The sequence below is a fragment of the Rosa chinensis genome, chromosome 7, assembly GCF_002994745.2.
Source record: "Rosa chinensis cultivar Old Blush chromosome 7, RchiOBHm-V2, whole genome shotgun sequence".
Taxonomy (NCBI): Eukaryota; Viridiplantae; Streptophyta; class Magnoliopsida; order Rosales; family Rosaceae; genus Rosa; species Rosa chinensis.
The window spans coordinates 9,464,696-9,490,593 of record NC_037094.1 but is presented as its reverse complement, the minus strand read 5'-3'; the positions used below and the strand labels follow the sequence as shown (position 1 = coordinate 9,490,593).

The window sequence follows — 25,898 nt, the reverse complement described above, 5'->3', positions numbered from 1 at the left end:
GATGTATCTAGGAAGAATATAATTTCCACCAGCTCTAATTCTGTAATTATGTGAATCCAACAAACAAGATTATCTACTTAGTAGTCCTAAACCCTGCTAAAATTACAACTTCCGAACTCTAAGTCAGTTTGTGGACTCAACCAGCAAAAGTTGGATAAACTCAATATTGAGAAAACATTAATCCATCAACAGCATTCAAAGTAAATTTGAAAACAACACCAGATGTATTGGTGGAAACTTTATTGCAACATAGATTGCAAAACCAATGGCAACAGACCAGAGTCCACTAAGAAGATTAATGGCAACTAATATTTATACATATGCTAAGAAAAAATTAGGTCAGAGTAATCGTTACCAATTGCTTATTGTTCAATTTCGACAAACCCAATAAAAAAATGACTATATGCACAAGGCCGTTGTTCCAACTTCATCTTTGTTCCTCTATGATCTCTTACAGTAAACTTAGATTCAACAGACATGTTTTTATGCGGTCGGAGAGAGGATGGGGAACGAAACGCAAGCAGTGAAGCCATGCTACTTACTTGGAAGGCTTTACTTTCCTTGTACCCGCCACCATCAAACTAAGGGAAAAAGACAGCTTGACAAACTAACATTCATTTTACAGGCAAAATGGTTCCCCAGAAAGCCCTCAGATGGAGGGCAAATTTTCTCGCACATGGGGCTCTTCGCTCTGGGAGAACTGGAGAATTTAGGAAAGAAATATTCATAAAAGATTGAAAAAACCCTTTTGTACACCGGAAATCTTCACATGAAGTAACTAAGGGCCTTCTTTCTTCTAGAACCCCCTTCTCCATATAGTTCATTCCATTGTAAGAGCTCTGTCATGTTGACAGACTCCGATGATACACTGGCACATACCTAATTCCAAATAGCAGGTTCAAAAATCAAAACAAGGCAATGACAACGAGAGTGAGAGTGAGAGAGCAAACTAATGATGTTCATATGCATTTACCTGTTCATGAGCATATTTAAAATCATCCATGTTCACAGGCCGAACATCGCCACTGCTACTCAATGCTGGAATAGGTTTACCTTCTGCTATAGCTGCAGCACGATCCTGGCACCAGTGTACAATGTCAAATCAAAGCTTCTATTCAGAACTAAACTGATTAACAAACATGTGATATCTAAGTTTGGGTAGCCCATCCCAAACTTTGGAAACACATCAACAATTTAAGACAACAGTTCAGTTTGCTTTCAAATGTCTAATGAAAAAAGAAACACATACCTTCTTTTCCTTTTCCAAAATCTCTTTAATTGGACGGTGTGCAGCAGCCACGCATAGATTCTACAATATAATAGTAATTGTTAATATATACAGCCACTAAAACAATAGTTAATAAAGTAAAAAAGAAAAATGATGTCACATATATTACTTTAAGGTCACTTCCAGAATATCCATCTGACATGCTCGCAATTGCCTCGAAATCAACATCGGGAGATAAGTCCTCTTTTGCCAATATGACTCTTAATATCTTTGCCCTATTGGGAGCATCTGGCAAATTTACCATCAACCTGCAGAAGAAAACTAATCATAAACCAAGTGGTGTCTTGTAGTAAAAGGAACAAAAAGTGTGGGATGATGTGAAAAAAATATGGTGAGAAAAGTTATGTAGATACATGAAACTATTGGTCCCAACTTGACTTGATGTTTACCTTCGGGGCAGCCTTCGAATGACAGCTTCATCAAGGTCAAAAGGCCTATTTGTGGCTGCAAGTACCAGAACTCGTTCTGCTTCTTTTGTTCGTAGCCCATCCCAATTTACCATAAATTCATTTTTCATCTTGCGCATTGCCTCATGCTCCCCTGGATTTTCCCGCCGGCCCAACATGCTGTCAACCTATAAGAAGCTCCAATAATGAGAGGATACCATTTGAGTAATGTCCCAATATAAATTGTTGAAGGGAAATTAGGGGTGGGTTAAGTACTTACTTCATCAACAAATACGACACTAGGGGCAATTTTACTAGCTAGAGAGAAAACAGCTTTCACATACTTCTCACCCTCACCAAACCACTGCAGTGAAGAAGGTGACATGATTTAAAAGTTGTTACATGAAATCACTTCAAGAGATAGTCAACCAAAAATTTAAAATTCCCAACCTTAGATGTGATGCTCGACATGGATATGTTGATGAAGTTTGCACCAGCTTCTGTAGCCACAGCCTTTGCCAGCATTGTCTTGCCTGTCCCCGGGGGACCAAATAAAAGGATCCCTTTGCAAGGCTGGAGGCAGAGAACATATAAACAACTCTAATCAGATACACTCAACAGCAGCTGATTAAAATAATAACACTGAGCTTGGTAGTTAAAATTAGAACTCTCAAGTAAAATAGTAACTCCCTGCAAACTGTAACTCGGTGGCAATTGCAGCAATAAAAATTCGTCAACCTAGTGACAATTGCACCCATGTATCTAAAAACAAAGGTCTAAATCCTAAACCATACTAAACTCTACCCTAATGAACCCAGGATGCAAGAAAGGACAACAATAATACAGCTACAACACTCTAAACATATATAATGCTTATTTTTTGCAATATAAACAAAGCTTTAGACCTTGGTTAATTGCCCTTTGCAGAAAAGCTCCGGCCTTTGTAAAGGCAGCATCACCAATTCTTTCAATGTATCCTTCACATTTTCAAGAGCGCCAATATCATCAAATGTAACTCCAATGTCAGTAGGTGGGATAACATCAGCCAAAAGCCTTTTCTCAAATTCATTTTCCGTGACAACATCCTGATTTCATCCCAAAAGAAGAAAAGACAAATCACTATGAAGAACTAAAATAATGAAGACTTACTTAAAGTCTTGCAAAAAAAAAATTGAAAAAGAACGATATGTGTAAAAGTTGTTGGAAACGCAAAACCAGTTGCATGCAGGATAGCCAATCACCTTAAGTGACTTCTTCAAGCTCTTATTTTCATTCTGGATAGACTGTAAGATTCCAAGTCCGTACTTGATGCTGCCAGAATTGCAACACGGCATTACAACTGTGTAATATCCATCCAATAACTGATATTTCAGCTAGCAATTATTCAGGAAGATGGCAAGAAATGACCGGTCAATTACCTCTCAGCAGACAAAACAACTCTAGTTTCTGGATCAGCTTCAGGATTCTCCATTAAATGATGGCTTAATGCCCATCCTACTACCTTCTCTGAACCTGCAACACATGAGATAATACATAAACTATCAAAGATAGCAAAAACAAGACAAAACCAAATGATGCTTGATACATCAGAAGTGCAACATACTTTCATTTGTAAGTGTTTGGTCCTTGATGCTTAGCGTATCAAGTCCTTCACATTCCATCCCACACCGACCCAGAACCTAGAAATGAATAACACACCTTGATTATCATCTTTAAAGTTCGGCAGCTGTAACCATAAACTTCTATATAAATAAGAGAACTCAAGAGGCCTGAATTATGACTATTTAAATTGTATTTCTGAACTCAACTGTCAAAACCTTTTTTTTTTTGGGACAAAGGCTATCAGTTGTTCTATTCAAGTCAACTTTTATATAACCCTCATTAACACAAATATTAAAAAAAAAAATGAAGTGTTTGACAGTTGATTTGTATAGCCTGCAAGGAATATGTAAGGTAGTTCTGGGATGAAGTAAATCCAGGGGCCCATAGGGTTACCATTAGTTATTCTAGCCCAAACACCTTCCAGACCATACACAGCAGTAATGCCCCAGAATGCACACAAGACAAGGTTTCAAATATTAGCAGAAGAATTATTCGAGCCAACAAGAATTTGGCCAACTCCCCGAAAAACCGAACTACATTGTAATGTGCACAGCAATCCCCACATATATGATACAGGAAAAGGTGTTGTCAAACCGAAAGAAACTCACAGTGCGCAAGTGGTTCAAATTTCCCTTCATTTTGAGGGTTTCGGCATCACGATCCAATTGCTGTTTCCATGAGACAAGAAGTCCCTCATCCTGCAATGGTTAATGAACTTTCATAACATATTAAGAAAATAACCAGTGAATGGAAGGAAAAAGAAAATTCTGTCCATAGAGAATCCACTACACAAACCTGTGGCATATGAATGGTTACTTTATTAGGAAAAAGTTTCGTCAGAAGTTTTGTTGCCTTGGGGACTTCCTTCCCTCTTTCATGCAGTCTTCCAAAACTATCCTGCAATCAAGAACAATCCACACTCAACATAGCAAAACAGCACCATCCCATAATTTAAAGATAAACTGAGCTCAAGTGCTCAACTAAGCCCTTACAGAATTTTTTTTAAAAAAAACACATAAATAAAAGCACAACATTTGCAAGAAATGCATAAGCATTACCGGAAAAGCCAAATCAAGAAGAGCAGTTTGATTGCTACCGAACTTTGTGAAAAGTAGACCACCAGGATGCGACTGGAAAGAATGGGAGAGAACATTCAAGATTATCATAAACATTTGAACAAAATCTGCTTTGAAGATGAAATTAAAAGAAACACAAAAGTGCTTAAGCTGTAGCTCATCCTACTTGAATATAAACAGTCTACTATATACAGATCCATGCCCCTCCCTCTCTCTAGAAATTTAACTAGTACCAGTTTTTACCACCTATCCCATGTTTGGTTGCACCTAATGTAATATTACTATTTCCTTACAATGTTATAGGTTGCATTTCTATAAATCTAATATTGGCTCAAAATATTACGCATCACCAAGACAACAGTAATACAGCATCTCGAGCAGAAAGAAATGCTGGAAAGCATACTCTCAAACCACATATAATCAATGCACTAAAAAGAATTGGTATTGATGGCATCATACATAACAAAGTTTTGACAACGGTGCTAACGAGTATGTAGACTTCTAATACAAAGATGACAAACCATATTGCATAGTCCTGATCTGTAGAAACCAAACATACTGAATTGTGATCATCTAGTTGGGTATGCATGATTCCTTCTACAAAGATGATAAACCACATTGTTTCCACATGTATAACCTCATTGCGTATATTTACTACACTCACATAACATAATTGTCAATATCAAATTTCATTTTCAGGTTCTACTTCTTTTTTTATTTCAAGTTGAGTATGCTTAGAAGATGACATAGCAATTCAACATACATGCTGTCAACATATGAGATGAAAGAAGAAGCAGCTTCTTCAATAGGTCACCAAATGCGGAAACTAAACAAATATTACCTTCTCCTTGCGATTGTCAGTATGAGTATGAGAGCCAATTACAACCACGTTATCAGGCAGCTTATCAAGTCTGCCTCTGAATGTGGAATATGAATCTGAATTTCCTACAAGGGACTTCTCCGCATCTTTCATGAACAAAATGAAAGGAGAACCTCTGCTCTCACTATGTACAGCCTTTAATAGATCATATATAGTAAATTTATGAGAAGCTGATAAAATATTGTTATAAGAAAACAAAAAAGTGATGGTTATGATGGAAAATAATGCTACCTCAAACAAGGTATTGATCAGTAATTTATCCAGATCATCCGCACCTGTGTTTTCTGAACGAAGATCGGAGGCTACAGAGAGGAAAAATGGAAAATTATGAAAGGTGAAAGGATTAAATATATTATTACAAATTGAAGGCTACACAACCATGCGCATCATACCATTGCAGAAGAATCCATTTCCTTTACAAAGACCCCCAAGATCAACACCATCAAATACTTGTTTATCAAACCTCACACCAATTTTTGACAAAGGATTGTCCTCAAAAACCAACGCAACCTCTCCTCGGGCTCCAGGTACTGGGCCCCTGCAAAAGTAACATAACATTTCTAAGAGATTGCATAGATTAAGTAGGTGGTTGCCATTTGAACTATAGGAGCAACCAAAGTTTACAGTTTATTAACAAGATTATCCTCAATCCTAGTTGATTATGACATTCAATATCAAGGGATTTTATACTGAGGCAGAAACTATAAATCACTTGTACTTAACAAATAACCATATTATATTCTGATAATAACATTAATAAATAATAACATTAATTAATATCCCAAAACCGTTCCTAAATGATACAAGGAAAAACAAAAACACAAAGTTCATTTTACTAAATCATATTGGAAACTTATGAAATGTACATCCTACAGTCTGAAACAACAAAAAGATGCAACAATTAGGGCCTATTTGGCAGTGGTTTTTGTATCAAGTTATTTTGCTTGGGTACCGGTTTTGCTAGAAACGCTTTTCTTTCAAGCACTGTGTAAACCTTTTTAAACTAAAGGTGCTTAGGAAACAACACTACAATGCACTAAAAGTGCTTCTACAACCCAATAAATACTAAAACTAATTTCTGCCAAAAGCGCTCTTGAGTACCTGAAAGCTCTTTCAGCACTTCTAAAAGCACTGGCACAGAGGCCCTTAAACAACTGGCAGCATAAAAAATCTACCGAAATTTCATGAACAGTTCTAAATAACATATTAGTATATTACAGCAGCCAGTGCAGTAGAATTTCTAAAAAGATATATCAAGTTCAAAGCAGTCATTTTGAAAAAGGAGAAATATAGAACCGCAAGATTTTACAAGAACTGTACCGTGAAGATGTTGTAGGATATAAGTTGCCCGAAGATAAACCAATAAACTTTACTCTGTCACCTGTGTGTTGCATTTGTAAGAAAATCATGCTAAGAATATACTTCTAAACAAATTTTTATGAAAAAAGAAGAAGAAGAAGAAGAAGAAGAAGAAGAAGAAGAAATGCAGAAACTTGTAGATTGGCAAGGGGCAGAGAGCAGCAGGAAAAAAAAATCCCAAATTGGCAAACCTATTTTAAACACGTAATTCTTAGATGTCCCTGAGGATGTAGCGATGGAGTCAATCTCCGTCTTAGGTTGGGATTCCAGGCCATATGAAGGTCCATTTGAAGAGCTTGGCGCCAACCTTGGTGCCTCTAGCTCAGAAACTGATGGATCAATGCTCTTAGACAAGTCTGTGGAAACAGGACTTGGTTTGGCCAAGGTGCTTATTTTATCTCCATTAGATCCATCCTTGGGCAACTCGGCTTCCTTTGATGACAAACCCTATTAAAATTTTTTAAAATTCTCCCTAATTAGCTCTTGCAAAAACAATGAACAACAAAAGTAAAAAAGAACATAGATAACAATAAATAAAACCATTAAAAATTAACTACAATTACGACTCTGTGGACATAACCAAGAATAATTTCCCCAAAAAAAAAAAGCAGGAAGTAAAGTAGAAGGAAGAACTTAAGCCAGTGCAGGAACTTGTTATTTACTTACACCCAAAAGTGATTGGCTATCAAATATGAGCAACTTAGCCCCGAAATATTGAGCAAGTGCCTTTGCCAACATCTCCTGGTATATCTCAGACCCTAGAAAGGCATTCAGAAACCAACACTATAAATTTTGAAGCAAAAAGCCAAAACATTACATGTAATATTTATAATCACAAATAGCATTATATACACACCTGCAGGACCAGAGAGCAATATTCGAGGATTCACAGTGGTAAGCTCTGTAGTATACTTTGCATGTTCTTTATGTTTCAAGTGTATAAATGAAGCTGCAATCAGCACATTCTTCGTATTCTCACTGCAATTTAAAAATAAATAAGCCACTAGTGCATTTTTGAAATTAACAATATAAATCAACATTCAACAGTATGTGATAGGCATAATCACATTCATAATCACGAGGTTCTCTAACAAGATACATATAGACCTGAAGCATTTATAGCAAATGAGAAGATCTGTCAATTTACTTAGCCAGAACACATGCACCAACATGATGGTAAACAGATCATATAGTGAATACCTCAAATAGTACGGGAAATCATCAAATGAAACATCCATGCTATTGCCTTCAAGAATTGCTGCATGAATGCCTTCTTTAAAAACAGCACACCGCACAGACATGCCTGACGTTGATGCTGGCTGCGAATCCCTCGTCCACTCATTTTTTTCTTCCAATACCTGTTTACAGATACCTTTGCTCAATTTCAGTTTATAACTAGGTGTTCGTGCTAACATCCTCAATAAAGGCCCTAGCAAATCATTCATCCCAGAGAATTTTACATTGTCTGCCTCTACACCCGAATCTGGGTTGCAGTCCGGAGTAAGACTCTTGTTGATTCCTCCGATCTCTTCTGTTTTGTCAGTTGTTCTGTTTGGGGTCAAGCTGCCTTCGAGTTCTTCAAGCTCAACTTCTGTACCTTCTCGAATAACAGACTGAGCTGGTACTTCAGCCCCTGGATGGACTTTATTGGTGGTCTGAGCCGCAGACTTCCATCGTGATAGTTCTGGTCTCATGCTAAGAGAAGCCAGTATGGAAGCCCCATCCACATCTGAAGGATCTCCGGCTCTCCTGTCAAGGTGCAGATATTTTCCAACACCACTTTGAACCTCTGCACCCTTGACCGCACCCTCCGCCACAAGTAGTTGAAAAATCTATGTCAACCAAAGTTAAGGAAACTAACCATGTGGGTACAAACTCTTACAGGCCCATACAGTTCCATGGACAAGTGAAAGTCATCCAAAGAGTACTATCAAACAATTCAGATTATAATTCAAATCAATAGAGAAGGAAATAACCCATAAAGGATACATAAGCATGGTTCCCCAGAGAACCAAATACCACTTCATCACCTGAGTTGAGCACGCAGCTGTTGCCTTTCTTCACATGCGCCCCATTTACTTGCAGTGATCCCTTGTTTCCCATACTTTCTATAATGGTTACAGCACCGCTCTCCCGCTGATCACGTGCAGAAACAATGAGTACACACATTTTAGAGGAAAATAGAAAAGAAAGACACCAAAGTGGGTTTTCATTCAAAAGTAATAAGAGCAAACGTCTCATTAGTTTTGCAGATTACCAACAAAAAGTAAGAAATGGAACTCTCAAAACAATACCTGTTCGCGTTTGATCTTGCACAGACACGCACTAATGGTATTATCCTTCAGAGGGAAATTGCTGCTTCTACTCGAACCAATTGTAAAAATCGATGTGGTGATAGCAATGTTTAGATTCTGCAGTTGAACAAAGAGCTTAGATGCACCTCAAAAGCCCAAGCTAAAGCGTCTAATTCACTACTTCAGTCCACAAATCACACAGAAGTCTCCGATTCAACCTCTGATATATAATTCATAAACACAACCAAAAAATTACTTGTCCAGACTGTGACAGAAGCTTGCACCAAGGTGTTGTCAACTCGAAACTCCCCGAATTCAGGCTCTGCTTCTGATATGAACTCCATGCCAAAAAGGAACTCCTCGCCTTATCCAGCACAGCAGCCGGCGAAGACCCTGCAAAAAAAAAAAAAAACAACATTTCCGAAACTTTCAATCAATCAATCAAAACATCCCCGAATTCAAATACAATACCAACAAAAATACACATCATCATCAGTGTCTCCAACAATCTATCTACCTTCAGCACCTTCAGCCACAGGCGGCGGGGTCACCGCCACGGCTTGTGCAGAAGCTTCAGTCTTTACAGAAGTCGCGCCGTCTCCGGCCGTCTGAGCCTCGCCGGCGGCGCTGCATTCTCCGGGATCAGCCGCCGCCGTGGCCGGCGTACAAACCTCCTTCGAATTCTCCGTTTTCTCCGAACCAACGCCATTGTTATCCACCTGTAAACAACACAGAAACCCAAATCAAAACCCTAAATCTCACAATTCAGACCACCCCAAAAACCCAATCTTTGACCCTCCCCACAATCCAAACCCAACAAAAGAACCGATTTTTACTATTCAAACAAAAATAAAGACAGAACCTTCTGCCGCTTCGGCGACTGAGGCTTGTTGTCGTCGGAAGACGACGATCTTTTACTGTTATTGCCGGAGAGAGATCCACTTCTCCTCGTTGAAACCATGCTCTCTCTCTCTCTTCTGTTTTTCCCCCTTTGCTTTTTTTGTTTTTTGTTTTTATTTTTTTTGTTTGCTGAGAGCAACAACAAAAAAATGTGAGAAAGAGAAAGACAGACTCTCCCTGAGACTTAGTTATTTTTAATTTTTATGGGGGGGGGGGGTGGGCTTTGATTTTGTGTTTTATTTATAGTTTGTGTTGTTCCTAAACGAGATTAAAATAATGCTGTTTCCTTTTTCTTTCTGGTGTTCGGTTGGTGCATGGAAGATTGATGTCCCCAAATTGGCTTTTATAGAGGAGATCGATAACGGCGTAGGCTAACCTGGCGCAGGTTAGTGGGGCGACGACTGACGGAGACCAGGAGGTGTACGTTAGCGAGGTTTGATGGGATGTAACTAAACTGCACTGCGGGGTGGGGTTGGTGTTATGTACTTGGTGGAGTTTTGTTGTTCATAGTTGTGGACTGACAAGCCTCATGTAGCGGTAGGAACTAGGAAGCTCTTACCGGCTTGTTATGTTTGGTTTGGGTACTTTTATTTCCATAGGACATGCAATAATGCATTTCTCAAAACATGCGCAGATTTGTTTCGTGATAGAGAAGGCAAAGCTAGCCACGATTTCTAGGCGCGTTACTAGTAATTGCGTCAATCAATGGTTGAAAATTATAATGCGTTTTTGCACGAGTCTCGTATATAAAATATTTTTTTGGGTCCTTCACCAAAAGCCTCAAAATGAGCCAAAGTTATCCCACTTACCCCAACAACAAATTTTTATTCTCACTAACCCAATTTAAAGCAAAATGACCATTCTGACCTCAACTTAATAAATAAATTACATCATTAATCCACTCTCTCCACTCTCTCTCTCTCTAGCTAACACAGGCACGCAGCTCTCTGAGACTCTCTCTCTCTCTCCTCTTCGCCGGAGAAAGTTTCCCGGCCACATGGCCGGTAATTCTCGAATTCTAAGGCAGATCCTTCATTACTGCCACCTCGAGCCTCATGTCCTCCGCACGGAGGTGTTACGTCGGCGAAGGTGCAGATCCAATCGAGGCAGCGCCATCGATTGTGCAAGGTAGCCCGGCGGTAATTGTGAGGTTCACAATCGAGCTTAGTGAGAAGCCCAATCTCCGGCGCAACCTTTCCGGACAGAAGGAGATTGTAACCCCAGTAAAATGGTTGAAATGCTTACCTGAAGTTGAAGATGGCACCCACCATTGCCGATTCGCTGCTCCTTGAGTCCTTGGTATTATTTCCCTTCAAATTATACAATTTCGTATCAAAAACTCTAGTCCAAAAAGCAAAATGGGTCTGTATGTGTGATAAAGAGTCATTGAGAAATGGAGGAGGAGAGAATTAAGCACCTTTGACTGACTGGGTCAGTGGGTTTTTGGAAGCCATTTTTGATTTTGTTTTTGTTGCTTACGAAATAGGGAGGCTTTAGAAACTTGTTTTTTTGTGAAGCTTTTGCTATAGAGGGCCAGAGGCAGTCTTTGAGGTTTCTATTGCTATTAAAATGTCAAATTTAATGCATTTTGTTGCTTCTGTTCGTGACTTTTCATTTTTTTCTGGATTTGATCATCTTCATCATTAGGTGTGCAGCAGTGCATTATAATTAATACAAAAGAGGTCGCCATGGTAACCACATGAATCAAATACATGTCAAAAACTTGGTCACTTTGAGTCATCTAGTGACACAGACCTTGCCATAATATTATTTTCCTCCTTTCTTGTCCATCCAATAGCCCACGAACAGACATAATTTGATATGAGTTGCAGATATTACATGACTATCCTTTGGATTAAATATTGTAGATTTGATTAATATTCATATTTGTTACATAGGACAAAAAAGAAATCGAGTATTAATATCTATATTTGGGGGCAATAGACGTCTATTGGGGGGCAATAAACGTTTTGAGTTAATGTAATCTTTTCATTTTTTTTACTTAATTACAGTTTTATTTGTCTAATCTTAGGAATATTAGTTCTCATTTCGGCGACCCAAAGTTCTATTGGGGAGTAATAGACATCTATTGGTGGGCAATAGACGTCTATTAGGGGGCAATACATGGCTGATAGACTTCTATTGGGGGGCAATAGACGTCTATTGGGGGGCAATAAACGTCTATTGAGGGGCAATAGATGTCTATTACCTCTCTATTGGAGGGTAATAGATGTCTATTGGGGCAGTAAATCTTTCCGGTGGGCGGCGGCCGGTGACTGGAATCCGGCAACCGGTGACCGGATTCTGGCAAAAGTTGGCCGGAATCCGACGACCGGTGACCGGATTCCGGCGAAGTCTCCAATGGTTTCTCTCTCTTCCATTTTTTTTTCTCTCTCTCTAAGTAACAAGGGGTGAGGGTAAAATGGTATTAAAAAAAATTAAAAACAAAAAAAAAATCTTAATGGGGTATTAGGGAAGACCTCCTTAGAGTGTTTTGGGCAATAGAGAATTAAAAAAACTTAATGGGGTAAGTAGGAAAAGAATCTCTAGAAATGGGGTAAATGGACAAAAACCCTATTTTTTTTATACAAACTGACACGCCCGCATACATCCATTATTTAATTCAGAAAATCTGCTTAGAAAAACACGTCACTTTCATATTAGTAAATAATATAAAAGAGATTTTTTTTTCTCTTTTCTCTCTCTATTGAATAAGATATGCTTATTTTATGCAATTTGGTACGTTCAGATACACCAATTATATAATTCAAAAAATTTGTTTAAGAAAACACGTCACTTTTCATATTCGAATTTATAACACTCTCACATAGTAAATGGGAAATGTCACCACATTATCAACTTCATTTTTTAAGTTAAATGTTAAGCTGATATTGCCAACTCGCATTAAGTTTAGCAGACCGAATTCGAATCCCTCCTCTACTTGAATTAAAAGTAAAAAAAATGAAGTCACTAAGCCTTATCGAGATTGTAAGAGCATTATAAAAGAATTCAAATTTATTTTTTGCAACCTTCGTTCTCTTATATAAGCTCAAAACTAAAATAGAGTACACCAACAATCAGATTATGAGAACACTCAGGCCCAACCTAGGACTACGTCCATCTCCACCCACAGCCCCGGTCACTGGCACTGTCACTCCCTATAAACCCGGGAAAAGAGTGCCGCACTGCTTATCTCCAAACTTTCACTCTCCATCATCTTCTCTCGTCGGTAAGCTCAAATCCGGTGCTCGTAGACTTATTTCATTCCTGTCTCTATATTTTTAGCCAACGATTCATGGAACCTCTACTGCATTTTGTTTTTCATTGATACCGTGTCGATTTTTCACTCCAAAGTCGATGTTTTCAGAGCTAAAGTCAGTTGCTTTGGTTCGGAACCATAAAGGGGTTAAAGAATTATCTGAAATAGGCCTAATGTAGTTAATCTGCTTATAATAGAACCCTTGACAGTAATTGTTTTATAAGTACACGAGTCATGAATCTACAATGAGTTTTGGTTTTCATTGATGTCGTGTCGTTTTTATCTTCAACGTCGATGTTGTTGGATAAAGTTAGTTGCTTTGATTGTGGACCATAATGGATTAGAGAATTATTCTAAAGAAGGCAGACAATTTGCTGCTAATGGAATCCTTGACTGTTAATTTGTTCCTTACTTTCTCGGAGTTACATCACTGGGTAAACTTTTTTTGTCAGTTGGTCATAGTATTAGTCTTTTAGATGACCTCTTTGCACTTTCTTGTGGAGGGTTTTAGTTTGAGGAAACTAGAAGGATTTCAGGGGATGTTTATAGACTTGAATTTGCAACATTGTTGCTTTTCACGTATCAGGCTTCAAAGGATGATATCACTGTGCTTGCAGCTCTTGCAAAACCCCCATCCTCGGAATATGTGAATGTGCTGCGATGGTACAAACATATTGAGGCACTTCTGAGGATTTCGTAAGTTCTTAATTTGTTTTAGTGTTCGGTTTGTGGTACTTGTCTTTGTCAGTCTTCGAGGTGCACCATGGAATGGAGTGTATTTATGTATGTATTTCTTGTTAATACATTCTCATGTATGTGAGTTTCTTCTTAACTGGTGTTGTAGTGGTGTTTCCGGAGAAGGTTGTGGTGTCACCATCAAGGGAGATGCTCCTGTCATAGCAGCTGAAACAAAGGCAAAGTCTAGCCTCCCCCTTTTTTGACTGCTTATTTGGACGTCTGATTTTAGTCTTGCTTGCCACTACATTCTTTGATAAAATATCACATATTCAGTCTGGACATATTGTCACACGTAATTGTTATAACTGTGTTAAACTATGATACTATTTCTAGGCCTCAGCTGCTGAAGAAGATGATGATGATGTGGATCTTTTTGGTGAAGAAACCGAAGAGGAGAAGAAGGCTGCTCAAGAACGTGCAGCCTGCGTCAAGGCATCTGCAAAAAAGAAAGAGTGTGAGTTTCCGCTCTTGTTATTGCTTTTAACCTGTAATTTTGTATATCTGCTACCCCATTCACAAATCTTTTTGAATTTAAAAACTCTATTCTTGTGCGTGCCCATCTTCAGCCGGCAAGTCGTCAGTTCTGATGGATGTCAAACCATGGGATGATGAAACCGACATGCAAAAACTTTTGGAAGCAGTAAAAAATGTTCAGATGGAAGGTTTGCATTGGGGAGCATGTGAGTTTTTTGCTCGTTTTCCTAGAGCTATCTCATTCAGCTAAATAGCTCTCTCAACATATCCACATTCGCACAGCAATGTGCATCATAAGCATTATGTGGAAGGTTATTGTTCTATATTGCAAGTTTCAGCTTCTGCTTCACACTAAACTCATTCATATTGATTTAGTTATTCTCTTATTGATGGTGCAGCCAAACTTGTACCTGTTGGGTACGGGATATAGAAGTTGCAGATAATGCTAACAATTGTTGATGACCTGGTCTCTGTGGACACTCTCATTGAGGAACATCTCACAGTTGAACCAATTAATGAGTATGTCCAAAGCTGCGATATTGTAGCCTTCAACAAAATATGTACGTATAGTTTCCCTGTACTTTTGCAATGATCATTTGAATTCAAATCATCATTTTACACATCATTTTGCATCTCCTGTATTTGCTTCATTATTGTTGAAGGTAGATACCCTGAATTTTGATTTATGCTTTCCCTTGTCTCTCATTGCAGGATTTGAAGTTGAAGTAGCAACGGTTGCTAGGAAAATTCATCATATTAATTCCTATTATGTTTCTTGGAATTGGATAGATACTTCTGGCATCTTTTGAAGTTTATTTTGTTTACATTGCAATTTGATGGTTCCGCAAAATGATTTAACATGGTTTTAAGATGTAAATCTTGCGATTAGAGGGTGAGGGGAATGGTTATTGTTGACCTTTCTAGAGTATGAGTCAAAGTTTATTAGAACTTCTCAACTCAAAGAGAATAGGCATCTATATGTGTCACCAGTATGAACTATGAAGTATGGAAACCTAAATTTGGGTGGAAGAATGGAGAATCTCTCTTCCTTCATCAAAATTGTATTCTACTTTCAGATTACAATGCATCTAAACGAGTTTCACATTTTACTTTCAGACTAGAATGCATCAAAATTGTATTCTACAGCATCAAATGAAGGCAGTGCTCGGAAAACTCTAATGATTTACATCAGCAGACTGTTGTCATCCATAACAAGCTTTTGCTATTGTATAACTATAATCGTTCAAATCAACTTCTCATAATCTACACAGAACACAAACTCAAGAGAGCTAACCGAAGATTACAGACCAAAAAAATTGGGTGCTAAACAAATCATGATAAGTTCTATATCTACTTTTGAGTACAAGATATGCTGATAATTTCTTCTTCTTCTCTTTTTGGTTACAAAGGAGGCCAAGAAGGCCTAAACAGGAGAAAAAGAAAGAAAACTAGCCCAGAGGGCTATCCCTAACTCTCCTAGCTCTGGAAAAATTACAAAGATCGTCTAGAAAAGCATTAGAAGCATGATGAGGAGGACTAGAGAACAGAACAATGCCGGGATCATGGTTCAAGCTGCCCTTAGCAAGAGCATCTGCAGTGTAGTTGCATTCTCTGAAAATGTGTTTAACACTCACATCATCAAACATACTATGGAAATGTTGACAGCTTTTTATAAAAGCCCCCAAAGGATTAGAATCAGAGCAACCTTCAAGGATGAGTTTAATGAGAATGGCTGAATCAGATTCAACTTCAATTCTTCTGATGTTGAGATTATTGGCAAGTTTAAGCCCAAAAAGCATACCTCTAGCTTCAGCATTGATAATTTGACCAGTTCCAAGATTAATACTAAAACTAGAAATCCAAACACCATTATGATCTCTGATTAAACCACCAGCTCCAATAAGCCCAGATTGGTTAGACCTTGTTCCATCAACATTCAACTTCATAACACCATTAGGGGGCTTCAACCAAGATAACATATTAATACTAAAGTCACACCCAGAAGCATTTCCAAATAGCAGAAGCTTTTGGGCAATCCCTAAATAGATGCAGAAGAGTCTCACAAACTAGAGGGCAAGCATAACATTTAGCATTATTAGTAAATCTTCTTCTAGCTCTCTGGACATTAGTCAAGATTTTACCGTGAGAAATAGTCCATAAAAAGATTTTCAGCTTAGGAGGAATCTGCATACCCCAAATAAAACTCCACTGAAACTGATTTTGCTCCATGGGCTCAAGTAGGCTGCAATAAGCACTTATTGCTGATAATTTCACCCTAAACAAATCATGATAAGTTAATTCCGTCTATATCAACTTTGCTTCCACAATCTGCACACCAGCATAGCAGTTAAACTGGGACAGCTCTATTCTTCGCTGTTTTCCTACTAAGCATATGCTTAGTATGCAGATAAGAATTTATAGTAACAAAAGGCCAAATTAAGTAGAGCATACCTCTGCATTACTCTCAGGCCTCAGCAATCAGCATTCTCAAGCAAGTCCAGAATGAATTTGCCAGATTTAACAGGCCACCGTCCCTGTCCATTTCCACATACCTTTTGACCAAACACTTGATTAAGCTATAATTAGTTACGGTTGGTATGGTTGTCTCCCTCTCTCGAATACTTCACCTCCAAAACCCAGTACAAAATTTTGTAACAACTTGAAAACAGAACACAAATTGGAGAATCAATGGGCTAAGATATTGTTTTGTACTGAGAATGTCAGCTTCTCCATTCTAAACTTTGTCTTGCAAGGATCGTTGCTTGGGTTATATTGTATTCAAATCATCATCTCACGTCCTGCTTTTTCTCGTCTTTCATTGCAGAATTTGAAATGTGGTGTGAGAGGTTGCATTTCATACTTGCTTTTCACTTTCATTCCTCTATTATTTCTTTGGAATATGATTAGTGTTTGCTATGATGCAGTTACATTACACATTATAAAATCCTTTACAGGACAAGAAGAAGGGGACATAATATAATGACAATAAGTTTATCTCTGTACATCTATTTTTGATGAAATTGCTAACACGCTGATAATTTCACACTTGCCTTTGCTTCAATAATTTACATACCAGCATAGCGGTTAATATACCACCCGCAGATGCTGTGAGCAGCATAGGCCAATGCAGATGCCACCATGATGGTTTCGATGGCTTAGCTGCCTGTTCCACAACCGGCATCGCCTGTTCAAGAACCAGAATCGCATGTTCCACCACCGGCATCGCCTGTTCAACAACCCGCGTCGCCTGCTCCACAACTGGCATTGAGTGTCGACACAAGGGACACAACTGACTCTGCGCCAGCCATTGGAAAATGCAATCTTCGTGATAAAGATGTGAGCAGGACAAGCGAATAATCATCAGCTGACCACGATCAATCCCTTCTTCTACACCTTCAAAGTGATCAAGGCTCTCCTTACAAATGACACATTGTTGCTGTCTAACAATATCTTCCAAACAATCAATTCTCACTTTCTCGAAACTCTCTAACTGATAGGCCAGGTTGATCGTCTGATGAAATAAGGCGAGTAAAGCAAGCAATAGGCCACTCAGGGTTGTCAGCCAGTTCATCCTCCATAAATATTTTGTCAATGATAGTTGGTTGCTCAAATTCTGGGACCTTCAATTTGGTAAGAATTTCAGCCATCTTCTCTGTATAATATTGCCTTACGGATAAAAGCAGGAAGTCAGGGACTGAGACAATAACTTGATGGTCTGCTAGAGTACATATATCATGATAGGCAATGTCTGTAAGGGCATCACCAGAGCCGGTTCCAGTCAGCATGGCGTGCGATATTCTGATCACACGCTTGTTGCTTGGGACTACAAAGTCAAGGGATACATCTTTTCTTTGAAACACACTGCTAAGAAACAATTTCTCCTCGGTGGACATGCTTGAAAAACTGGTATTAATAGGAAGCATCAGTAACTTGTAGTAGTTGCAAGCATCAAAGGAGTTCATAAATAAAGGACAATGGCCAGTTCTATTTTAGATTTACCCAATATAATTCACATACTTATACATGATTGATGATTGTAGTCTTTGTTCTAAATCTATGATCAAGCGGCAGTACGTCTAATTTAAAGAATTCAACCACAAGGTTTCGATAATTACACCTTAAGATCCTAGCTAGAGAATAGTTGTTTTTCCTAATACTGGTAGTAGTTTTAATCGAACGGAAAGCAAAAGCAGGCTCAGGAGACATAACAAATACTTACAAAACAGAGGCACAAGATCGGAGAGAGCAGCCGGCGACGTCTGCGTCTGGGTTTATTAGAGTTTCTTGAACTTCCTCTGGGATCTATATTAACTCGGGCCTCCTCCGGACCCAGATTTGTAATTTGAGTCGTTGCTCTTAGACCCGGTTCAATTGTCCGTTTTTTATTTCAATCTTTTTTACCACTCTCTTTGCCGTACCGGCCTACCTTATAAAATGCTGTTTTGCTTGATATCTCTGTTCTTCTCTTTATTTCTAAAGGTCGTAAATCATAATAATTTGCAAAAATTTGGCGTTCTCTCATGAATTGTGTTAATCAGGGTCGGGAACAACCACAGAAATGTAGTGATAAATTGTTCCTTGATGGTCATGAAAATCTGATTACATCCAACAAAGATTATCAACGCAATGAAAGAAGTATGATAAGCAGTAAACGGAGGACATAACAGAAATTTTGGCAATTTGTTTCTGACCAATCCAATATCATAAGCAAATTGTAAACCACAAGTCTAATTCAAATCAATGCCTGAAGAAGTCTAAATGAGCTTCACATTTCAATCGAGCTCATGCGGGGTTACTCAATAAAACAAAACAGAGCACATTTTAGGAAAAAGGATACCAAATAACGACAAAAAGATGGGACTTGAAGCATCTTAAACTGCGACAGCTCTAGTCTTCGCTGTTTTCCTACTAGTCAGCTGAGTTTCGGCCTGCATAACCACATAGTATATCAGATGCAATGACCGTTGAATACGAATCACTTCCAAACCTAACTTGTTAGTTGTAACCAAGAAATTTTCCTTGCTAATTACGTTAAATTATCACCTCTTTCTTGACAGCCTCCTCCTTTTCTGACAAAATTAACTCAATATGGCATGGTGATGACATGTAAGCTGCCAAATGAATTCAAAAGTTAAGTCTGATTAAGTAGAAAAACTTTATTAGCTGTATGGCACTTGGGAAGTCAGAAAACACTTACCATTAATTCTTCCATGAGCACGGTATGTGCGACGCCTCTGCTTCCTGGCCTGGTTCACCTGGATATGAGATATGAAGAGCGAATCCACATCTAAACCTTTCACCTAGAGGATAAGTTGCAAAAGCACATATGTGAGCATATACATATGAGAATTTGAAGTAACTAAAGATAACATCGAAGTAGAGCATACCTCTGCATTGCTCTCGGCATTCTTAAGCAAGTCCAGAATGAATTTGGCAGATTTAACAGGCCACCGTCCCTGTCCATTTGAATGGCGATTCTTGGCCTGAGCAGTTCGTCCTACTCCACGACAAAAGCGAGTGAATGGAATGGCCTGCTTATGGACCAAAACATCCTCCAGATACCTTTTGGCCTTGACCAAAGGCATCTTGCGAATTGCATGGGCAGTCTCCCTTGTGTTCTGGAGGGGAAAAAACAAACATTAAAATGACAGTTTTTTTCCTCGTTTATTCTGGGGTCTAATACAACATTGGAGTGATATTTGATAGAAATTTAGCAGATAAATACACACAGAAAGATACTTGTAACTTTATAAAATGCTTGATCCATCTTAACACTATTACAAATCATATGTATTAGATTTGAGTCAGAGGAAAAAGAAAACAAAATTGTACATTGTTATTCGAAATCCATTCCAAATGTATCGCATCTACTCATATCACAGACTATCCAAACGTGTAGTGAAATAGAATTCATCATTTAAAATCAATTCACAAAACTGCAGCCTAAGAACTTCCTAACGCTCACGACTATCCACGACAAGAATAATCCGAAAACTAGAGCTAAAAGCACCAGCAACCTAACAATCTAGACAATGGCATCAAAGTGCAAGCAAGTCACAACCAAAAAGCGCAATTTCATCACCATAACAATAAACACTAAATACGAGTCAACTTATTTACAATATCAAATTCTGGGTACCTTAAAATGAACGCGGAGATCGCTGCCTCTGGATTTGCAGGCTGATTCATCATTGCAAAACAATAAAAACCATTAGATTTTCAAAAACACTCAAAAACTCAAACTAATACTAATAAGCCTACGAAACAAACACATTGGTTAAACTACAAATGACTTACACTTGGTATTGTTGTCCGGCTCTTGCGAATACTTCACCTGCAAAAACCCAGTAACCCAATCTCATAAGAATTTGAACCCACCAACACAAAAACCACAGATTCAATGACCCATACATTTTGATTTCGGACTATAAAACATGCTTCATTTTCATTGCTTCTGAAACCCAGAAAAACCAAAACGAAATGCAAAACCTTGAAGATGAAAAAAAATTACCATGGCTGCTGCTGCTTCAGCTTCTTCTAGGATCTCTCCCTTCCTAGCTGCCGAGGAGGCTAAAAAGCTAGGGTTTTCTGATATATAGTAAACCCCTAATTGGGCCACAGGGTTTAGGAACTAACTCCCCCTTTGGGCTTAAAGGCTGGATGAGTCCACACTAATTTTTGGGCCGGGGATCCGAAAGTTTGGATCCAATTACTACCGTAAAAGTCATCCGCTACATTTTCGCCACGTGCAGGTCATAATTCGCTGCCTCACGTTTTAAAAAAGGGTAATTACGTAACTTCCGCAAGTTCCGAGAGCCGCAGAGAGAATAGAGAGAAACCGGTTTCGCTCCATTATTGCCGATCTGAAAAAGCAGAGCAAAAAAGAAGAAGAAGGAGCTTTGTAGTAACAAGTAAGAACTTTGAGCTTTGTTTGGTTAAAATTTTCGAGTGTATATATATATTTTTTTTTCTTTAGTTCTCTTAATATATTCGTAACTAGAATTATGTTAAATTGGATGGGATTTATATGAACAGAGCATATGTATGGTTTTGAATTGAGTAGCTTTAGTTTTCACTGTCTAATGCATATTTTGGATTCAAAGTTTGATGCTTTTTTGAATTAGGATTCTGGGTTTTGCTTCTAAATTTAGGGTTTATATTCTTCTACAGATAAAGAAACCACTGCTTCTTGATTTTGTTGCTGTGAAATTGGATGTCTTGAGAGTGCCAGCTGAATTAGGATGCTTGATAGTTGAAAATATTGGAGGAATTTTGATCTTGAGTGAGGAAGGTTGTGAGAAAGAGGGTCAAGATTAAGTCTTTTTAAGGTATATGGAAGTTGGTTTTCGGTTTAAGAGGTTTCGATTAGGGGCTGTGGTGGTGTAGTTTGGTGTTGAAGATAAGCAATTCGATGAATAATAATAATAATAATAATCAGGCCAAGAATGTGGCAGTGCCGCCCCATTTTGGCAATCCCGGGGCTGTGCCGCAATCTATTCCCATTAACCACCAGCCGCATCTTCTCTCTCAAACACAACCTCAAGCACAAGGTGCATCGCATTTTCCTGGGCACTTTCAGTTGTCTGAGCCCCAAGCGCAGGCACTTGCACAGGCACAGTATGTGAATGCTCACGCACAAGCTCAAAATCAAGCCGCCCATGCCCAATTTCAGTTGCAAGCTCAAGCTCAGTCTCTTGCCCAATTACATAATGCCAGTCCGGGTGTTTCGTCACCCTCCATAGCAACGCCAAGCACAGGAACTGCTAAGCGGGCTAACCAGAAGCCACCTTCTCGGCCTCAAGGTTCATCTCAGGCCAATACAGGTCCACTGTTTAAAAACATGGAGCTTACTCCAGCTGCTCGTAGAAAGAAGCGAAAGCTACCTGATAAACAGATACCAGATAAAGTGGCTGCACTTCTGCCAGAGTCTGGTCTATATACTCAGTTGCTTGAATTTGAGGCTCGTGTTGATGCTGCTTTGGCAAGAAAGAAGGTTGAAATCCAGGAATCACTTAAATGTCCTCCCCGTGTTCAGAAGATGCTTCGAGTTTATGTATTCAACACCTTTGAGAACCAGACACCAACAAATCCTGAGAAGAAGGATGCACATTCCCCTACTTGGTCTCTTAAGATAATTGGGAGGCTATTGGAAGATGGGAGGGATCCTGTGGTGGCTGGAATGCCACAGAAGTCAAGGGTTAAATTTTCATCCCTCTTCAAGAAAATTACCATATACTTGGACCAAAGCCTCTATCCAGACAACCCTGTGATTTTGTGGGAAAGTGCTCGTTCACCTGCTCTTCATGATGGCTTTGAGGTGAAGAGAAAAGGGGATAAGGAGTTTAGCGCAGTAATACGATTAGAGATGAATTATGTGCCCGAGAAATTTAAACTTTCACCAGCTCTGACTGAAGTTCTGGGAATTGAAACGGAGACTCGGGCAAGAGTTATTGCTGCTATTTGGCATTATGTGAAAGCCCGGAAGTTGCAGAACCCTAACGACCCTACCTTCTTCATGTGTGATCCCCCTCTGCAGAAAGTTTTTGGAGAAGAGAAGATGAAGTTTTCTATGGTTTCACAAAAAATATCAATGCACTTATCTCCTCCGCAGCCTATACATATAGAGCACAAAATGAAACTTTCAGGAAACTGTCCAGCTGGAACTACTTGCTATGATATACTGGTTGATGTACCTACGCCGTTAGAGAAGGAAATGTCGGCATTCTTGGCAAGCACTGAGCGGAACAAAGAAATTGATGCTTGTGATGAATTGATCTGTGCTTCTATAAAAAAAATCCATGAACATCGTCGGCGGCGGGCTTTCTTTCTTGGTTTCAGTCAGTCTCCAGCAGAGTTTATTAATACTCTGATTGCTTCCCAGAGCAAGGACCTAAAGCTTGTTGCTGGAGATGCTAGTCGTAATGCGGAAAAGGAGCGCCGCTCAGATTTCTATAATCAACCCTGGTAAGCTACTGCTGTGTATTGTGTACTTCTTCTTTTTTTGGGTATGTGCGCTTAGCATGATTAAACTGCTCAAGGTTACTTCAAGAAACTATTGAAAGCCTGCCAATGAAACAGTATGATTAGAGAGATTAAGGAGAGAATATAAAACCTTTTTAGCACTTACAGGATTCCTTTGTAACCTGTATGAGTAGAAATCCCCAAGTTACCTAGCTGTTGGGTTGGTGATACAATCCTTACTCATTAGTCTAATACTGCTATCTTCTTGTGTGAAGTAGAAATTCTCCATGGGAATCTGGTGAAGTGTTCTAAAAGTTTAGCTGCCCATTAGGTCTTGAAAATGTTGAAGTAGGAATCTGTTGAAATGTCAATTTCAGTGGCGTTTAAGGCATTTTCCTGATCATCTCTGAATTGGCACTTTTAGATGGTCAAGTTACACACACACACACATATAAAGTTGGGACATTGCCATATATTTCTCTCACATAATCTTCATTCTGGTGTTTCTCTTTTTAGGGTTGAGGATGCTGTTATTCGTTACCTGAACCGCAAGTCTGCTGGAAGTGATGCTCCCGGAAGCACTTGATTTAGGAGTTTATTGTCTTTGAAGACGTGGTAGCCATGTATTTCTAGTTATTTTTCTCTCAAGCTTGTTGTGTTGCTTGGTTACCCCAATCTTTCCTTCTTGTTGGGGACTGTAACATAACAAAAATGGTTGAGTATCTTTCATTCTTTCTGATAGAAATTCTCTTGAATGTATTGTGTTCTTGATGAGATGTCAGAAGAAAATATATGTATTTGTTTAGGCAAAATAAAAGCATCATCCTGTTCTCTGGTTTTCGCATGGCGCCGAAGACTACCCATCTAGATCTGGAAAACACATAATCTGGATATATTGGCACCAAAATCGGTTCAGGATGCTTTTATTTGTGCTAATGATCATCTTCTGGATTTCGATTTGTGGAACTTATACAAGCACGTAACAAAAAGAGACTCTCTTGCATTTAGATGAATGACACCGACTTTGCTTGGAAGTTTCATCCCGGCTTTTAATTTGATGTTGGATGTAAGTTTGAACTTTAACGTTGCTTGTCCCACCATTGTATTGATGTTACAGGCCAAATAATGCAGATACCAGACCTGTCGGCCTCGATCCGCCATGTACATTTCAAACGAAGGCCGTAGCGAACCTACGTTTTTTTCATTTTTGTTACATTGGCGGAGAATCTACCTTTCATGAACACTATTCTGTGTGTATAGTACAAGTTTTGAATTATTGATGCCAGATCGTTACGCCTTTCGTGCGGATCGGATGTGGAGTACTTCATACTGCAAATTTTGTATCAATCATTTTACAGAAAGACTAAAGTTCTGAAGAACATTTAACAGAAATCAGGTTACTAGATCAAGGCGGGAGGGGAAGAGTTGTAATGATTGTTCAAGACTACAGGACTACTCGAGAATCATTTGAACATTGGGAGGAGGGTTAGGGTCCCTTCAAGGCCATCGGATCTTAGAACTGATAACCATCTTTCGGCTAAGTTAGTGTTTTTAGAGGAAACAATAATTCTCATGTTGAGCTGTCTATTTATTTGATACTAATTAGCCCAAACAATTTTAAAGAGCTAATAGAAATCAACTGTCCAATCATGGTACGTACGTACAGACAAAGAAGTTTTTATGATCGATCGACAACTGCACGAGTCCTTCACCAGCTTATGTTGTCATATTTATCGTACACTCAGAACAAGATATATATATTGGACCAAACTCACCTGCAAATGTTTCATGCAGGAAAATTGACTTGGTATCTAACTATCTATGTCTAAATCTCTAAAGCTAAGCTTTGCAATAATGTTGAGGTAAATATTCCACATGGGTTTTGCGTTCATCTTCTTCTCTCTGCTCTTCATGTCTAAACATGTACCAGCTTTGTACGTAGCTGCTTTCTTTATCAAATTTAAGGGTGGTTTTGATTAGGCTTTTGGTGGTCAAAACCATCTGGGACTGTGTTCGTCCAAATATAAAGGAAAGCTCGATTGTAGTATAGCTATATATGTACATGCCCTCGTGCACGTATGGTCCTCAAATCAATTTGGTTGTTAGATTTCATGCTTGATCACCTCTTGATTGGCTGCGTGCATGGAGCTCAAGCTAGTTTGTAGTTCACATGCATGAGGTTAAGACAGAAATATATCTATTGTTATATGCAACGGTGATTATAACAATAATTAATCACGTGACATGAGAAATGTACAATGTAAATAAAGACATGAAATAATGATTTAAAACGTGAGAAACATGTTCTATATATAAGATATTTTGGTGCATGTGGCCCAAATTGAATGATGATTGTCATTTCCTCAATCACCATATTTAGTACTGTGTTTCCTCATCTAACCTCAATTCTTTAGTATATGTTATAATTTTGTTTTAAAATTTTCGCTTATAAGCGGACATCTAGATACATACTACGACACGAATTGAAATAGTACTAAGATGTATATATGTATATATTTATATGACAATTGATGGAATTGATGGATTATAGTTCATGAATTGTTGCCTGACATTATTTCTTTTTTCTTTTTTCTTTTTTCTTTTGCTTTTGGTTTTGGTTTTTGTATTTCACTCCTCGCTCAGAGCTTACAGCTTAGAGTTTATCTCGGATTTGAACAACA

The 25,898-nt window shown here is 38.6% G+C and overlaps 4 protein-coding genes across 5 annotated transcripts; 2 read left to right on the top strand and 2 right to left on the bottom strand.

Annotated features, from left to right (window-relative positions):
- Positions 1–201: 201 nt before the first annotated feature.
- LOC112176625 lies at positions 202–9,987 on the bottom strand. 2 transcript variants are annotated; one of them, XM_024314654.2, is made up of 28 exons: positions 9,748–9,987; positions 9,403–9,604; positions 9,142–9,278; positions 8,886–9,002; positions 8,581–8,727; positions 8,052–8,423; positions 7,792–7,949; positions 7,448–7,569; positions 7,258–7,349; positions 6,783–7,038; positions 6,553–6,613; positions 5,625–5,770; positions 5,464–5,534; positions 5,194–5,367; positions 4,335–4,406; positions 4,072–4,173; positions 3,885–3,974; positions 3,278–3,353; positions 3,093–3,186; positions 2,916–2,985; positions 2,580–2,759; positions 2,125–2,247; positions 1,955–2,038; positions 1,678–1,862; positions 1,398–1,536; positions 1,250–1,309; positions 974–1,078; positions 202–879 (listed from the first exon to the last, which is right to left on the bottom strand). In XM_024314654.2, exons 1-28 carry the CDS (start codon positions 9,844–9,846, stop codon positions 766–768), a joined length of 3,648 nt encoding a protein of 1,215 aa, XP_024170422.1. In that variant the 5' UTR covers positions 9,847–9,987; the 3' UTR covers positions 202–765. The 2 variants fall into 2 exon arrangements, with proteins under 2 accessions (XP_024170422.1, XP_024170419.1); XM_024314651.2 differs by having other exon boundaries at positions 7,792–8,423.
- A 3,465-nt stretch (positions 9,988–13,452) lies between these two features.
- LOC112177355 (elongation factor 1-delta 1) lies at positions 13,453–15,085 on the top strand (the record flags this gene model as incomplete). Its single annotated transcript, XM_024315650.2, is given in 7 exon segments — positions 13,453–13,478; positions 13,624–13,740; positions 13,889–13,958; positions 14,116–14,236; positions 14,349–14,462; positions 14,655–14,816; positions 14,968–15,085. Coding segments are annotated over 7 exon segments (612 nt in total), but the record flags the coding sequence as incomplete, so codon positions are not given.
- Positions 15,086–18,910: 3,825 nt separating this feature from the next.
- On the bottom strand, positions 18,911–20,854 carry LOC112175139 (60S ribosomal protein L17-2). Its single transcript, XM_024312805.2, has 7 exons — positions 20,768–20,854; positions 20,554–20,590; positions 20,396–20,436; positions 19,644–19,874; positions 19,454–19,556; positions 19,300–19,367; positions 18,911–19,184 (listed from the first exon to the last, which is right to left on the bottom strand). Exons 1-7 carry the CDS (start codon positions 20,768–20,770, stop codon positions 19,128–19,130), a joined length of 540 nt encoding a protein of 179 aa, XP_024168573.1. The 5' UTR covers positions 20,771–20,854; the 3' UTR covers positions 18,911–19,127.
- A 161-nt stretch (positions 20,855–21,015) lies between these two features.
- Positions 21,016–24,029, top strand: LOC112177218 (SWI/SNF complex component SNF12 homolog). The gene is made up of 3 exons (XM_024315484.2): positions 21,016–21,167; positions 21,427–23,220; positions 23,734–24,029. Exons 2-3 carry the CDS (start codon positions 21,668–21,670, stop codon positions 23,801–23,803), a joined length of 1,623 nt encoding a protein of 540 aa, XP_024171252.1. The 5' UTR covers positions 21,016–21,167; positions 21,427–21,667; the 3' UTR covers positions 23,804–24,029.
- The last annotated feature ends 1,869 nt before the right edge of the window (positions 24,030–25,898 follow it).

Bases quoted from the DNA above. Each gene is read 5' to 3' on its own strand.
- LOC112177218 (XM_024315484.2), top strand. From the start codon at position 21,668: ATGAATAATAATAATAATAATAATCAGGCCAAGAATGTGGCAGTGCCG. The intron at 23,221-23,733 runs GTAAGCTACTGC...TTCTCTTTTTAG, and splicing joins GATTTCTATAATCAACCCTG to GGTTGAGGATGCTGTTATTC.
- LOC112176625 (XM_024314651.2), bottom strand. From the start codon at position 9,846: ATGGTTTCAACGAGGAGAAGTGGATCTCTCTCCGGCAATAACAGTAAA. The intron at 9,605-9,747 runs GTTCTGTCTTTA...TGTTGTTTACAG, and splicing joins AGTCGCCGAAGCGGCAGAAG to GTGGATAACAATGGCGTTGG. The intron at 2,760-2,915 runs GTGATTGGCTAT...GGATGAAATCAG, and splicing joins GCTTGAAGAAGTCACTTAAG to GATGTTGTCACGGAAAATGA.
- LOC112175139 (XM_024312805.2), bottom strand. The intron at 19,875-20,395 runs GTACCCAGAATT...TTTCCCCTCCAG, and splicing joins ATCTCCGCGTTCATTTTAAG to AACACAAGGGAGACTGCCCA. The intron at 19,557-19,643 runs GTATGCTCTACT...CTTATCCTCTAG, and splicing joins ATGCCGAGAGCAATGCAGAG to GTGAAAGGTTTAGATGTGGA.